At 43.1% G+C, this 17,405-nt stretch overlaps 1 protein-coding gene across 1 annotated transcript in view; it reads left to right on the top strand.

Annotated features, from left to right (window-relative positions):
- Nucleotides 1–16,753, top strand: part of znf407 (zinc finger protein 407) — a gene marked incomplete at its 5' end in the record, with an annotated part of 224,625 nt that extends 207,872 nt beyond the window's left edge. Inside the window, one exon of the mRNA XM_084336581.1 lies at nucleotides 14,977–16,753. Within this exon, the coding sequence (XP_084192707.1) occupies nucleotides 14,977–15,821 (845 nt within the window). The 3' untranslated portion in view covers nucleotides 15,822–16,753. The remainder of the gene's footprint in view (nucleotides 1–14,976) is intronic.
- Nucleotides 16,754–17,405: the final 652 nt, after the last annotated feature.

Raw genomic sequence — 17,405 nt, 5'->3', positions numbered from 1 at the left:
TGTAGTGTTAAAGCAGGTCTGTGTTAAAACAGGTATGTGTTAGCTAGCTGCTGTAGTGTTAAAGCAGGTATGTGTTAGCTAGCTGCTGTAGTGTTAAAGCAGGTATGTGTTAGCTAGCTGCTGTAGTGTTAAGGCAGGTATGTGTTAGCTAGCTGCTGTAGTGTTAAAGCAGGTATGTGTTAGCTAGCTGCTATAGTGTTAAAGCAGGTCTGTGTTAGCTTGCTGCTGTAGTGTTAAGCCAGGTCTGTGTTAGCTAGCTGCTATAGTGTTAAAGCAGGTCTGTGTTAGCTAGCTGCTGTACTACGGTAGTGTTAAAGCAGGTCTGTGTTAGCTAGCTGCTGTAGTGTTAAGGCAGGTATGTGTTAGCTAGCTGCTGTAGTGTTAAAGCAGGTATGTGTTAGCTAGCTGCTGTAGTGTTAAAGCAGGTATGTGTTAGCTAGTTGCTGTAGTGTTAAAGCAGGTATGTGTTAGCTAGCTGCTGTAGTGTTAAAGCAGGTCTGTGTTAGCTAGCTGCTGTAGTGTTAAAGCAGGTATGTGTTAGCTAGCTGCTGTAGTGTTAAAGCAGGTATGTGTTAGCTAGCTGCTGTAGTGTTAAGGCAGGTATGTGTTAGCTAGCTGCTATAGTGTTAAAGCAGGTCTGTGTTAGCTAGCTGCTGTAGTGTTAAAGCAGGTCTGTGTTAGCTAGCTGCTGTAGTGTTAAAGCAGGTCTGTGTTAGCTAGCTGCTGTAGTGTTAAAGCAGGTCTGTGTTAGCTAGCTGCTGTAGTGTTAAAGAAGGTCTGTGTTAGCTTGCTGCTGTAGTGTTAAGCCAGGTCTGTGTTAGCTAGCTGCTATAGTGTTAAAGCAGGTCTGTGTTAGCTTGCTGCTGTAGTGTTAAGGCAGGTATGTGTTAGCTAGCTGCTGTAGTGTTAAAGCAGGTAATAATAATAATAATAATGGCTTGGATTTATATAGCGCTCTTCATGATGTGTTAGCTAGCTGCTGTAGTGTTAAGGCAGATCTGTGTTAGCTAGCTGCTGTAGTGTTAAGGCAGGTCTGTGTTAGCTAGCTACTGTAGTGTTAAAGCAGGTATGTGTTAGCTAGCTACTGTAGTGTTAAAGCAGGTCTGTGTTAGCTAGCTACTGTAGTGTTAAAGCAGGTCTGTGTTAGCTAGCTACTGTAGTGTTAAAGCAGGTATGTGTTAGCTAGCTACTGTAGTGTTAAAGCAGGTCTGTGTTAGCTAGCTACTGTAGTGTTAAAGCAGGTCTGTGTTAGCTAGCTACTGTAGTGTTAAAGCAGGTCTGTGTTAGCTAGCTACTGTAGTGTTAAAGCAGGTCTGTGTTAGCTAGCTGCTGTAGTGTTAAAGCAGGTATGTGTTAGCTAGCTGCTGTAGTGTTAAAGCAGGTATGTGTTAGCTAGTTGCTGTAGTGTTAAAGCAGGTATGTGTTAGCTAGCTGCTGTAGTGTTAAAGCAGGTCTGTGTTAGCTAGCTGCTATAGTGTTAAAGCAGGTATGTGTTAGCTAGCTGCTGTAGTGTTAAGGCAGATCTGTGTTAGCTAGCTGCTGTAGTGTTAAAGCAGGTCTGTGTTAGCTAGCTGCTGTAGTGTTAAAGCAGGTCTGTGTTAGCTAGCTGCTGTAGTGTTAAGCCAGGTCTGTGTTAGCTAGCTGCTGTAGTGTTAAAGCAGGTCTGTTTTAGCTACCCACTGTGGTGTAATTGATTGTGTGTGTGCGGGTGTCTGGGTGTTAAGGTTAATATCTCTAACTGCTGGTAAGTGCTGTCTGACTGTTCCCCTGACGGCTGCTCCTAGCTCAAGTAATGCCACTTAGAGGCCCCTGGACCCAGCCACAGCCCAGGACATTGATCCACTGATCAATAACAGCATCTGTACTGTTCTGCCCGCTGGACTGAAGTGATGCTAACAGTCTGACTGGTCTCACTGAGAAGACCTGGGTCTACCCTGACCCTGCCTGGGGCAACCCGTCTCTCTATTGGACTGTCTGTCTCTCTGTCTGACTGTCTCTCTTTCTGTCTTTTGTGTATGTGTGTGTGTGTGTGTGTGTGTGTGCATGCGCGTGTTTGCGCGTGTGAGAGTGAGAGAGTACACCAATGCCCAGTGCCTCTCTGTATTTAGCTTCTAGCTTAAACCACAGTAGCCAAAGCAGAAACATCCCCATATCAATATCACTGATTTATTGCAGAAAAAAACAGCTCACTCTTTAATTCCCTGCTATCTCCTCTTAGTTTCTCCATGTCTCTGGTTATATATTGTATCTTCCTCTCTCTCTCTCCCCCCTCCTCTCATTATTTCTCCTCCTCCTCCTCCTTCCCCCTCTGTTTGTGTCTTGCGGTGCTTATATTGCTCCTTCCTCCTGCATCGCAGTGGGGAGGAGGCCCTGCCTGCCGCTCAGATAGATCTGTGTCATCTGGAGAGTGAAATGACATCAACACTTCTCTCAACTCTCTCTCCTCTTCCTCCTCTCTATCTCTGTCTCCTCTCCCTCTCTATATAGATATCTTCCTTTCTCTCCCTCCTCTCGATCTCTCCTCTCTATCTATCCTCCTCTGGCTATCTCTCCTCTCTCTCCCTCCTCATATATCTCTCCTTGCTCTATTTCTCCTCTTCTCTCTCCTCTCTCTGTCTCCATCCTCTCTCTCCTCTCTCCCTCCTCCTCTCTCTCCTCTCTCTCCTCTATCTCTCATCTCTCCAATTCTCTCTCTCTTCCTCTTCCTCATCTCTCTCCTCTCTCTTTCCTCTCTCTCTCCCGCCTGCTTTTTATTCATCCTCTGAAGCCTCCATCTTGTTCCAAATCACTGCCAATAAAGAAGTCTGCCTCTCCCTCTATCTATCTCTCTCTCCATCTATCTCTCTCTCCCTCTATCTTCCTCTATATATCTCTCTCTCTCTCCCTCCCTCCTCCCACCCTCTCTCCTACCACTTCCTGTTAAAGGAATCAGTCACTCAGAACACTCAAAACACATATTAAACACGCATCAGCCGCTCGCCGGGGCCAAATCATGCTGTTCAAATGTTGTTCTTCCAGCGGGAGCGTGAGGACAAGAGGAGAGATGGGATGTGCAACATTAAGTTGATTGACGGCGGTGGAGGCTGAGTGACACACCATAAACCTCAGCAGGAGAGGCCTGGAGCTGCACCCCACGGCTAATGTGACACACACTAGTGACGCCCGGGCCCCCTGCAAGCACACACACATGCATGCACACACACACACAGAACCACACACACAGAACCACACACACACAGAACCACACACACACGTGCATGCACATTCACATACACATACACACACTCATTTACCAGTATAAAGACACAGATATTCAGGGATACTTACACAACCACACACACACACTCTCCAGACATACAACACTCACACACACACCACACACACACACACACACACACACACACACACACACACACACATACCATAATAGATAGACATGCAGGTACACATACACATACATACATACGGACACACATACTCTCTTATTAACATACACAACCCCCTTTGCACACACACACACACACACATACATACATACATACCAGTATGAAGACACACATTCAGGGACACACTCACCCCACAATATACACACACACACACACACACACACACACACACACACACACACACACACACACACACACACACACACACACACACACATTATACACACAGACACACACGTATACACAAAGAGGAACAACACAGGCATTTTCTTCTAAACCTAAATAAATACCTGCTACACAGATACATACACCATCATATACACACATGCAGGCTTTATGGTAATTCAGGAAAAACACAGCAGCAGTTGAGTGATTGTCGTCTGCAGCCGGCCTATCAGTTCATAGTACTTTAGCGCAGGTGGTTTGGGCCCGCCTCCCGCAGGTCTGTGTAAACAGGTGACCTCAGCTGATGCACCTTCCTCTGCACTGTCACTCACAACCGAGTCCGAGTCATGAAAAGATACACAAATCTGACTCTTAACTCAATGGACGCCATACCCGAATAAAGTAGGGTTAACTCGCCGACGCTTGAGCGCCAAACCCGAGAAAAGTGGGGTTTTCATCGTTATTTCTTTTATTCGATATTTCCATTCATTATCCATCCAGGGAGCCTGGTGTTGTCATAGGGAATGAGTCTGAGATCGCAAAAGTGCAATACCTGCCACATCCTACCAGGTGGCGGTATCGAGCACCATTTGAAACCTTGTGTCTTGATTGATTGATTGAAAACCTTTATTTATCCCTGAGGGGAGATTCAGATGTCCTTTACAGCATAACAGCATAACAGCAATTAAAAACAGCACTTTAAAAAACAGTTAATACATACACTTATTAGTATGTGTTAAAAACAAGATGGACAAGTACACGGGGATAAAATAGCTAAAATAAAATAAATAAAGTCTCCGGTCTGATTTTTCCATGTCGGGGGGGGTTGTCCCGATCGGCTTGAGGAGCGTCAAATGCTCCAGATGGATGATGTGTGGCGGATTATGTTGGCGACACGATCGACACCAACACTGGGACTCGCGATCAGATAATTGGAATATTCTTTTTGGAGTACATCTTAGTCAAGGTAAGGGCTATATGATACCCCCCCCACCCCCCCCACCCTTTCATGCACTCATGATGGAACATACCTATCATATGCATTTGATTTTAATTGTAGCGTGCATTTAGTATAATACACGTTGCAGGCTATTACCAGCCTCCCAGGAATGACCATAGACCGCTCTAAAACCATACTTATATTCACCACGGTATAAAACGGGAATGTATGGATGAATATTTTTTTTCTTTTTCACATATTGAACGATAGATACTCGATGTCAAATTGGCCATATTATTGTATCCATAGCTAGCCACACATTTAACCACTACATTACTCTGGCGCTGATTGCGTTAACCACCAAATCCTGCACGGACTATAGCGTATATTATGCCAGTTGGGTTACAGACCCTCACCTGTACCTTGTGTAGACTGTTTACTTTTACTCATAGTATTATATTCAGATTACATTTTCTTTTCTTTTTTATCTATTGCCTATATTTATTTTATTGTAACATATATCATGACCGATAGGGCATACAGACACTCATCTGCACTTTTCTTGACACTAATTTCCTCAGATTTTTATATTCAGATTTAAAACACACCACCTGAATTTAGATTGATCAATAAATGAATATCTAATCTTATCTTATCGTATCCTTTAGAATAACTCTCCCTTATAAATACTTATTCTAAGTCAGGGTAAAGTGAAAATAAACACGTGTTCTGAGTCACATCACATAAAAATGTGTTATTAACAACCTCACCAAATTTGAATGATTAAAAACGTTAATAACTATTGTAAAACCCAGCTCAAAAACGTCTCATCTGGCTGCTCAACCAAGTGTGATCTGACCACACCCCCACAATCACGGGACTTGGTCAGTTCACACTTGATGGACAGTTCCCGTTCAGCTCAAGTGCTATTTTATGTTTCCATTTAATCGTTGAAACACTTTGCCGTAAAAGTATGGCACTAATCTTTCTAAGCATTTTCAATTCACATACATGAAACCGTTAGCATTAGCCTCCAAAGAGACACATGAAGAGAGTGAGGGGTAGAGACTCATCTATAGAGAGAGAGAGAGAGAGAGAGAGAGAGAGAGAGAGAGAGAGAGAGAGAGAGAGAGAGAGAGAGAGAGAGAGAGAGAGAGAGAGAGAGAGAGAGAGAGAGAGAGAGAAATCTAATCACATGATGAGAGAGAGGGGTATAGACTCATTTAGTCACATGAAAAGAGAAAGAGAGAGGTAGAGACTCATCTAGTCACATGAAGAGAGGGAGAGAGAGGGAGAGAAACAGTGGAGAGAGCCAAAGAGAGAGAGAGAAAGAGAGGTAGAGACTAATCTAGTCACATGAAGAGAGAGAGGGGTATGAAATGAGAAAGAGAGAGGTAGAGACTCATCTAGTCACATGAAGAGAGGGAGAGAAACTGTGAAGAGAGAGAGGGGGGAACAGTGATGGGAGAGAAACAGTGAAGAGAGAGATGGGGGGGACAGTGAAGAGAGAGGGAGAGAAACAGTGAAGAGAGAGAGATGGGGGGGACAGTGAAGAGAGAGAGAGGGAGAGAAACAGTGAAGAGAGAGATGGGGGAAACAGTGAAGAGAGAGAGGGGGGACAGTGAAGAGAGAGAGAGGGAGAGAAACAGTGAAGAGGGAGAGATGGGGGGGACAGTGAAGAGAGAGGGAGAGAAACAGTGAAGAGAGAGAGATGGGGGGGACAGTGAAGAGAGAGAGAGAGGGAGAGAAACAGTGAAGAGAGAGATGGGGGAAACAGTGAAGAGAGAGAGATGGAGAGAAACAGTGAAGAGGGAGAGATGGGGGGGACAGTGAAGAGAGAGGGAGAGAAACAGTGAAGAGAGAGAGATAGGGGGGACAGTGAAGAGAGAGAGAGGGAGAGAAACAGTGAAAAGAGAGCCAGAGAGAGGAGGAAGAGAGAGGGAGAGAAACTGAAGAGAGAGAGGGGGGGAGAAACAGTGAAGAGAGAGGGAGAGAAACGGTGAAGAGAGAGGCAATAAGAGGAGAGCGATAGAGAGAAACAGAGAAAGAGAAAAAGACAGAGAGAGACAATGGGAGGAGAGAGAGGACAGGAGAACAGTGATAGAGAGAGATATCCTTCTTATGAGAGCAGCAGGGTGATATCTCTCTCTGCCTTTATTTGGAATGAAAACAGCCACGAACAATCAGCCCTGCACATCTACACTTATATTTCACTCTGGGGCTCCATGTCATCACAGGCTGGACACACACACACACACACACACACACACACACACACACACACACACACACACACACACACACACACACACACACACACACACACACACACACACACACACACACACACACACACACACACACACACACACACACACACACACACACACACACACAGTACATATATACACACACACACACATACAGTACATATACACACACACACACACACACACACAAATGGGTAAAATACCATCATTTATTGAATCAGGGGATGGTTTCATCACTAAGCCCTTGGATATTGCAAATTATTTCAATGACTATTTCACAAATAAAGTAAATACTATAAGAGACAACATGCCACCTGTAAAGGGTAACTTATCAGATTCAATTATAAAAAGTCAGATCATGAAGGACAAAGAATGTGAATTTGAATTTTTGGTCACAAATCTTTCAGAAATTGAAAAGTTATTGTCTGAATTGAAATGTGACAAACCCTCTGGTCACGACAATCTGGACAGTAGACTTGTGAAGCTATCAGCTGGAAGTATTGCTGGTCCGATATGTCATATATTCAATTTGAGTCTTAAGGAAGGAATTTATCCGCAAATATGGAAGGTAGCTAAGGTCACTCCTCTACCAAAAAATAGAAAAGAATCATTCACTGGACCAAATAGTAGGCCAATCAGTATTTTACCTGTTTTAGGTATACTTATGGAAAGAATTGCATTCAAACAAATTCAAAATTATTTCTCCCTTAATAACATAAATTCTGACTTTCAACATGCTTACAAACCAGGCTATTCAACATGCACAGCACTTACACAATTGGCTGATGATTGGCTAAGAAATATTGACTGTAAATTATTAGTTGGTACAGTACTGTTAGATTTTAGCGCAGCTTTTGATCTCATTGATCATGAACTGCTGCTTACAAAACTAGCTGATTATGGTTTCAAACACTCAGCTACTAACTGGATGAAAAGTTATTTATTCATGAGACAACAATGTGTCCTGTTTAATGGAACTTTATCAAGCTTTAAAACGCTACAATGTGGCATTCCTCAAGGAAGTTGCCTTGGACCATTATTATATTCAATATTTGTAAATGATATGCCACAAAGTTTAAGAAATGCAAGCAGTTCCATTTATGCAGATGACACTACAATATATGCTTCGGCAAGCAATGCCAAAGACCTCAGCAGTCTTCTTCAAAGCGAGTTAATGCAGATTTCTGAATGGGTCACGGTAAATAAGCTGAAACTAAATGCATCCAAAACAAAATGTCTAATTATTTGTTCAAAGCATGCTCAGAGAGAGAATCACAGATTAAATATTTCTTTGCAGGGTGCAGATATTGAGCAAGTTAAGGAGGCCAGATTGCTTGGAGTTATAATAGATGAAACACTCTCTTGGTCAACTCACATTAACAATATTGTAACAAAAATGAGCAGAAGTATTTCAATTATTAGACGGAATGCCTATTTTTTAACAGACACAGCTACCAAGCAAGTCATACAATCACTAGTTTTGTCACATCTGGACTACTGTCCAGCAATCTGGTCAAATGCATCCAAACAAGATTTAAATAAAATACAGCTTACTCAAAATAGAGCTGCAAGACTTGCATTGCATAGCTCAATTAGAAACAGTGTTGAGAAAATGCACAAGGAACTGTCATGGATGAGAGTCAATGAGAGACTAGTGTGTAGTCTTATTTTGTTTATGAGAAATATTTATACTTTGCATAAACCTGTGTGCCTCTTTTTGCAGCTGGTGCTTATTAGTGATGGTCATGGCTATGGCACTAGACAAGCCTTGAAGGGTCGGTTCGCCCTGCCGAGACCCAGAACTGAAGCCTTAAAGAAAACTGTAATGTACAGGGCAATGTCCTACTGGAATAGACTTCCACAATATTTGGTTTCAATTACCAGTAAGGTGGGATTCAAGAGGAGACTACGAGTGGCTGTAATGCAGAAAGAGGTTGATTTTGGTTAGGTCTAATCTGTGTCTAATGAATGGGTTCTTGTGTTGGGTTATGTGTTGTTTTGGAATGTGTTTGTCTAGTGGTTATGAGTATTAGAGTATGAGTGTATGGAATGTTGTGCTGTTTTTGAGCACATTTTAGTTTGCTCTGAGATGTCTTTGTTGTTTTATTGATATTTGTTGTTTTATTGATATTTGTTATTGTTGTCTTTGTTGTCTTTGTTGTTTTATTGATATTTGTTGTTTTATTGATATTTGTTTTTGTTCTATATTAGAAAATTTGGCATACATATTTGGTTGTATGTCTGATTTTAATTGGTTTAATGTTCTATAATTGTTTGTATATTTTATTGGTGTTTTATTGATATTTGTTTTGTTTTTATGTTGTTTATTGATTATTCTTGTTTAATTGTATATGTTTGGATCCAGACCCCAGGAAGAATAGTCGCTGCTGAGGCAGTGACTAATGGGGATCTGAAATAAAGAAATAAAGAAATAAAGAAATACAGTACATATACACACACATACTAATGGATCTACACACACACTCACACAAACATACACACACATGCTCTAATGCAGTGGTTCTCAAAGTGGGGACCTTTAGGGGGTCTCAGGGGTCCTTTAGGGGGTTCCTGGGGTCCTTAACACATTCTGTGCCAAACCCGAGATGAGTTGTGTTAACTCGCCATGCGTTGGACGCCAGACCCGAGATATCTCGGGTTTTGGTAGTTTTTTCTTTTATTCGATATTTTTATTCATTATTCATCCACTGACCTCGGTGTTGCCATAGGAAAGGACTTTGAGATTGCCAAAGTCCAATACCAGCCCCAACCTGCCAGATGGCAGTGTCGCCCACCCTTTGAAACCTTATATCTCACCCTGTGTTACGGTTAAATCCCTCCGGGCGCTATATTTAGATGGAGCAGAGTAAATCGCTTCATCCGACCACTTCGAAACGCATCTGGCACACTCGATCCATAAATTGTGCCAAATTATCAAAGCATTAAAAAACTACCCCCCCCCCCCCCTTTTCATGCATTCATGATGAAACATAATACCTATTATATACATTTGATTTGGAAATAGTAGCGTGTCCAGGCAAGAAACGCCAACGCTTATAGTAGAATACACGTAGCGCCCTATAACTCAGCGTTTCAGGAATGATCCCGGATCACTCCTAAACTATACTTATATTCACCACGGGATATCACGCGGACGTATGCATGAAAAAAGTATCTATTTTTTGCATGTTCGACGGAAGAAAGTCACTGTCAAATGACTATAGTATTGTCTCCATAGCTATAATATAGAATATATGCAATGGTGAGCTGACCGCAATGCGGTCCACGTTTAGCCACAGACTCATCCCCCCCCAACATACCACAAAGCGATTTGGGCAGTCCTTTGTGCCGGTGGCAATCAGGCTCCACAACCAGGCAGGGCCAGGACGGGCCAACTGCCGTGGACTGGAGGAGCTGGGTTGTGGACTGTAACAAATTAATTTAACTTTTTAAGATCATGATTGGACTTGTTTCTTTTTCACCACTTTTAGCTCTATTTTTAGTCCTATTTTAGCTATTTTATCCCTGTGTACTTGTCCATCTTGTTTTTAACACATACTAATAAGTGTATGTATTAACTGTTTTTTAAAGTGCTGTTTTTAATTGCTGTTATGCTGTTATGCTGTAAAGGACATCTGAATCTCCCCTCGGGGATAAATAAAGGTTTTCAATCAATCAATCAATTATAGATATAGCTCTCCAAACATAGTGACGCACAGTGAAAATATGTTATGGAAATGTGGCACGTTAGCCACAAGGACCAGACTAATCTCTGGCGCTGAATGTGTTAAGGGGGTTCCTTGGGTCTTTGGGTCTTTGGGGAGGTTCCAGGGGTCCTTGAGGGGGTTCCAGGGGTCCTTGAGGGGGTTCCCGGGGTCTTTGGGGGGTCTCAGGGGCCCTTGAGGGGGGTCCTTGTGGAGCTCTCAGGGGTCCTTGAGAGGGTTAATTTGTCCTTGAGGAGCTCTTAGGGGTCCTTGTGGAGGTCTCATGGGTCCTTGAGGAGGTCTGATTATTGATTACCAATAACGGCGTTAGCCTCAGTAGCCACATTCGCTGATCGCCTGGTTGGGTATGATAACAAGGCCTGATCAGCGTGTAATTTCTTACCTGTGGCCGGTTGGACGGCAAAAAGGATTTCCCAGTTATCGATCGCCATCTGGTAGATCCATATGTCCATTGGCTGATGCTATATTCCTTTACTGCACACTGAATTCAGCTCCCAAAACGTATTCCATGCTACATGCTACACGCATAGATTCACCCTAACAGGAAAGTCCATTCGAGATCCAAAAAAAGAAAACACTGTTCTGCCACAGGGAACACTGCATTATCGAGACAGCGCCCCAACGAGGATCTGGCCGGTAATGCACAAGAGTAGGGTAAATCTGCAGTGCCGCTCGGTGACATTGAGTAGGTTATTAAAATGGAATAAAAGCCAAAACAACCTGTCCGTGGTTGGCCCTCAACCGTTGGATCCGAAACACGGACATGTCCGTGGTTGGCCGGGAATGTGTTAAGATTCACTTTTGGTTTTTGCGAAGTCATAATGAGTCTGACCGCTTTTGATTGACAGGCAGTTAGCAAACACAAACACAAAACACACACACACACACGCACACAAAACACACACAAACACAAAACACACACAAACACAAAACACAAACCCAAAACACACACACACAAACACAAAACACACAATCAAACGCAAAACACACACTCAAACACACAAACACAAAACACACAAACACAAAACAAACACAAACACAAAACACGCACACACACAAAAACACACAAACACAAAACACACAAACACAAAACACAAACACAAAACACACACAAAACACACAAACACAAAACACACAAACACAAAACACAAACACAAAACACACACAAAACACACAAACGCAAAAAACACAAACACAAAACACAAACATAAAACACACACACAAACACAAAACACAAACGCAAAACACACACTCAAACACAAAACACACGAACACATAACACAAACACAACAAACACAACAAACACAAAACACACACACAAACACATACATAACACATAACACAAACACAAAACACAGACACACAAACGTATAACACACTCAAACACAAAACACACAAACACATAACACACACACACACACACAAAACACATGCACACACAAAACACACACACACACACAAACTCAAAACACACACAGTTTTCCCAGATTGACCCTGGTTATGTTCTTGTAATGCGTAGAAGAGTGTGTGTGTGAGCAGGATGGACGTGTGTGAGAGGCCTAGCGGTCGCTTTTCCCTGGACCAATGAGAGGCGTTGTGAAAGCTAACACCATCCTGGTTCTTGTTGACACAGTGGAGCTGAGCAGGACGCGGGTCACAGTGTCTCCAGAACCTCTCTGGCTTCACTTCACATCATCAACCTTCTGAGCTTCACACACCAAATGTCACTGCGAGATGAGAATATCAATGATTGATGAGTTTATGCCTGTGTGTGTGTTTGGTGTGTGTGTGTGTGTGCTATGTGTGTGTGTTTTGTGTGAGTGTGTTCTGCGCGCACCTTTGTGTGTGTGTTCGAACCGACCGAGTTGGATCCAATACTGATCATATTTGGGAGTAAAATTATTTATTAATTGTGCAAAGTAACAATCATCTCTTTGTTTGATGCACTTTTAAAGCTGTTCACTAAGACATGTGAGTTCTCTATATTAATTATCCGTGTGTGTGCGTATGTGTGTGTGTGTGTGTGTGTGTATGTTGGCTGTATCTCTGTATATATTATTTGTGTGTGTGTGTGTGTGTGTGTGTGTGTGTGTGTGTGTGTGTGTGTGTGTGTGTGTGTGTGTGTGTGTGTGTGTGTGTGTGTGTGTGTGTGTGTGTGTGTGTGTGTGTGTGTGTGTGTGTGTGTGTGTGTGTGTGTGTGTGTGTGTGTGTGTGTGTGTGTGTGTGTGTGTGTGTGTGTGTGTGTGTGTGGCTGTATCTCTGTATATATGTATGTGTGTCTTGGCTGTATCTCTATATATATTTATTTGGGCTGTCATTTTATCACGTTAATTAGATTGATTAATTAATTACACAGCAGATTATCGCGTTATGAAATTAACTCAACATGTATTAAACAAATGTTTTTTTCTTTTTTTTTATAACTTTTTTTTTATTAATATTTTTTTTAATCTTATTCATTCCATAAGAACGTAGAATAAACATTTACAAACTTTTTTTTAAATGGTCCATTTGCATGTTCTTGGTATCTGATTCTACATTTACATTTAGTCATTTAGTCATTTAGCTGACGCTTTTATCCAAAGCGACTTACAAGTTCTGTACGACAAGCCATCAGGAAGGGCACAACTCTATCAGCTGAGCAACAATGTTCATCAAAGTGTTGAGTGCTACAGTGTAGGTTAGTTTATTAGGTCAAGTGCATGACAGTACGGTTAGTTAGGGTTAGATTTTTTTTTTTGTAGTTTTTTTTTTAAATTCAGATAATGGTTGAAGAAGTGCGTCTTTAGTCTAGGGACATCTATGGATCTCAGGGAATGTATTCCCAGTGTCAGAAATAGTGTGTCTGTTACTAGGCTTGAGTAAATTGTAATGAACCAAATGAGAATATCAATTCAATTCTTTCTTTTTTCTTTCTTTTGACTGTGAATAACACCATGCTAAAATTGACCAGACCTGAAAAATCTAAGCAAATGAATAAAGGGAAGATGATTAAACAGAAGGTTTTGTAGATACAGTACTGAATTCTGCCATCCAGACACATGCAATTTGAAATATGATTATAGAATATAAAATATCAGGCCTAAAATGGTTATGCGATTAAAATGTGATTAATTAGATTAATTAATTAATTACAAATCCTGTTAATTGGATACATTTTTTTAATTGCCTGACGGCACTAATATTTATATGTGTGTTGTTGGCTGTATCTCTCTGTATATATGTCTGTGTGTCAGGGTTATTATAGTTTTGTATTCGTTAACATTTTTATTTAGTTTTTTATTATAATATGGGGGGTATTTGTCAAAAGGTATTACAATTACCTTGTGAAGGTAATTGACTCTCAGTCTTGTAGACATCAGTCTCATTGAACATTATGCACCAATGCCTCCGCATTCTTGCTGTATTGACACATTTTACATTTGCACTCTGGCTGGATGCCAAACTTCTTTTCGTCGTGCTGTATAATGACGATACATTTTAATCTAATCTTAGTTTTTAGTTTTTAGTTTGTGTGTGTGTGTGTCTTCATGTCTTGGCAGTATCTGTGTGTATATTCATGTGTGTGTGTGTGTGTTGGCGGTATCCTTGTGTATATTTATGTTTGTTTGTTGGCAGTATCTGTATGTATATTTGTGTGTGAGTGTGTACATTTACATTGGCAGTATCCATGTGTATATTTGTCTGTGTGTGTGTGTTGGCAGTATCCGTCTGTATGTGTGTGTATGTGTGTGTGTTGGCAGTACCCATGTGTATTTCTGTGTGTGTATATTTCTGTGTGTGTGTTGGCAGTGTGTGTGTGTGTGTGTGTGTTGGCTATATCTCTGTATATATGTGTATCTATATAGAAAGAAAGGCATAAAATTCCCGCCCCCCCCCCCCCCCCCCCCCCAGTCTTCTTCTGAATAGATTATCCAGCGCGTGTCTGGAGCGTTGGCGCTGGTCGCAGGTTTTAAACAATGGCATTTCTAACACTATTCCCATCGCCTTGGAAACGCCATGGCAACCTGTGATCTGAGGGGGCACCGCATGGCTCAATTAGTGCCATCCAGCATCTCAGCACCGCCCTGTCAACAAGCCTAATGTCTGCCTGTTGTGTCTCCTTTCCACAAATATACAGTATGAACGTGTTATATCAAACACATACTATTTATTTTTTCACACCGTGACAAATTGATGTATAACAGATTTAATGGTAACAATTACAGGCTGTTGAAGACCACCATGAACGATAAAGACACTTCCTCAATCCATAACCAAACAATAAAATAAATCTGTCTGTAAACTCTGACATTCTTATTTTTCTCATTTCCCATTCAGAAGTAAATAGCAAACAGATTGTATGTGTGTGTGTATATATATATATATATATATAGTCATTAAATTGTTTACAACATTTAATGTTTGTGTCTCTGTATTTGCCCCGCCAGGTATCGTGTCCAAGTCGTTTGAGTGCCGTCTGAAGGGCCAAGGCGCCAACTACGTGGAGGCCGAGGCCATGGAGTCCCCTCAGCGCAGGCCGGGCTCGGTGGACGGCTGCAGCCAGGACGGTGCCATCCAGCAGGTCATCATCATCCAGGGCTACGGGGGCGGGGAGGTGACCATCGACCAGGCCCTGGAGGAGTCGGCCGCCGCCACCCTGCAGACTCTGGCCATGGCGGGGCAGGTGGCCGAGGTCCTCCACATCACGGAGGACGGACAGTTCATCGCTTCGGGCAGGGAGGTGGCGGCCGGCGGGGCCCACCTGGCCAGAGGTACTACCCAGTATGTCCTGCTGGAGTCCGGGGGGGTCGGGGACAGTCTGCAGGCCATGACCAGGGGACTAGTGGCGGGAGGAAGAGGACACATCGTCTCCGAGTCCTCCACGGCTCTGGACGCTCTCCTCAGTGCCGTCAGCGAGATGGGTCACCAGGAGGAGATGGGAGGAGTGGTAACCCGGGAGATGGTGCAGACGGAGGTGCTGGAGGAGGTGAAACAGGAGCAGGAGGAGGTGCAGGTCCTCCACGAGCCCTGCCACCAGGACATGCAGGAGGTGCTACAGTTTGCCGCCTCTCAGATGTTGAAGGAGGGACTGACTCAGGTCATCGTCAACGACGAGGGGACCCACTATATTGTGACAGAGCTGGACGATCACACACTGCAGGTGCAGGGAGCGGTGTACAGGGAGGAAGGGGTGGAGGGCCAGCAGCTGGAGGGCATGGTGGAGCAGCACGCTGGGGAGGAGATGGTGGTCTACCTGGGTGGAGCTCCACACAACGTGGTCCTGGAAGGGTGACAGAAATGACCAAAAATATCTGAATGAATGAATGAAATGAAAAAGGGACAGGATCTCTGCCCCTCATTAATTTAATCTTAGGTAAACTGCTTGTCTCTAAGGCACATAATGGCTGAAAACCTTGTCTCTAAGGCACATAATGGCTGAAAACTGTGTCTCTAAGGCACATAACGGCTGTAAACCTCGTCTCTCCAGAAGGGCTTCTCCACAACGTTTGAAGAAAGAAACACAACCTAATGTTAAGATTGACACGTGTATATTTGGAGTTTATGTCCATGGGTTTCATGGTCCTTTAGGTAATTTCAGGTCAATTCTTTGGGTCCTTTTGGGTCAGTCCAAGTAAAACCATGAAAATCAATCCACAGTTGGAGATACGAGGATTCTGCCAGAATGCAAAGTTGTTCTCCTCTAAGGTGCCGTTGTGTTTCAGCCTGCGCTAGGCGAATTCTGTCGGCTAGTCTCTAGTCAGACTCTTATACCTGTTTCATGATTCTTGTGGTCGGCACGGTCCACGCGGAGGGTCTGAGCTCGGAGCTCCGCCAAAGGTTTTGGAACAAGCTACATAGACAGCGTTGCAATGATTGCCGTCGCTATAGTGACAGAACATGCACTGCAGTCTTCAAGCCGGACCGCAATAAGTATGAAATGCAGCCTGCACCGTTGAGACCACTAGGCTGTTTAAACCACGCCCCTACCACGCCCCAGCATTGCTTAGACCACACCTCCTCCACAATTTAGGCCACACCTCCTGCACCGTTTTCGACCACACCCCTATACAGTTTAGACCACACCCCTTCCACAGTTTAGACCATGGCCCCTGTACCATTTGAGACCACATCCTGTCCTGTTTAGACCACGCCCCCTGCACCGTTTAGGCCATGCCAACCACAAGAAGCATGAAACAGTGTTTACTCTTTGTCTATGCAGTTGATGGTTTCACTGGACTTGGACCCGAGTTTATTTCCTGTCGGCTATTGGGCCAGCCGGCGTGTTGGCCACTGGAAACTGCCTAACGTTTGGGGGACAGAGGTTGTCGTTGCCCTTGGTTACCCATTCACCCTATCACTTTTAACTTTTTAGGCTACTTATTGCATTTAACTATTTATTCTCTAGGTTATAGCAATAAAAATGCTTTTTAGTCTGATAAGTTTAAAACCTAAGCACTCATCTGTTACCGATATCCCACTGTTTGATTAGCTGTCTTTAAAGGCTCTAGCGGGCTCATTTTCGTAGCTAGCGTGAATATACTGTACTGTCATAAATATATCATATGAAACTAGAGATCTTGAAGAAGCCAAAGGTACTGCATGCTTACTGGCAAAGGGGGTCGATGTTGCTCCAAATCTAAGCTATTTTAAGCTTAAATGTGATGCGAGGAAACAATGTCATGGACATGGCCATTTTCAGAGGGGTCCCTTGACTTCTCACCTCAAGATATCTAAATGAAAATGGCCTCAAAAGAACCACACAAGCCCCCTCTTTACAGCCAGGCTACTGTACCAGTGACATGCAGAACCAGACCCAAACCAGGCAGTGGCAACATGTTTACAGCCAGGCTACTGTAGCCAGTGACATGCAGAACCA

This window comes from Notolepis coatsorum (genome assembly GCF_963971535.1).
Source record: "Notolepis coatsorum genome assembly, chromosome: 19".
In the NCBI taxonomy this organism is placed as follows: domain Eukaryota; kingdom Metazoa; phylum Chordata; class Actinopteri; order Aulopiformes; family Paralepididae; genus Notolepis; species Notolepis coatsorum.
Note: the sequence above shows the minus strand (reverse complement) of the source record. Positions and strands in the feature narration are given on the sequence as shown.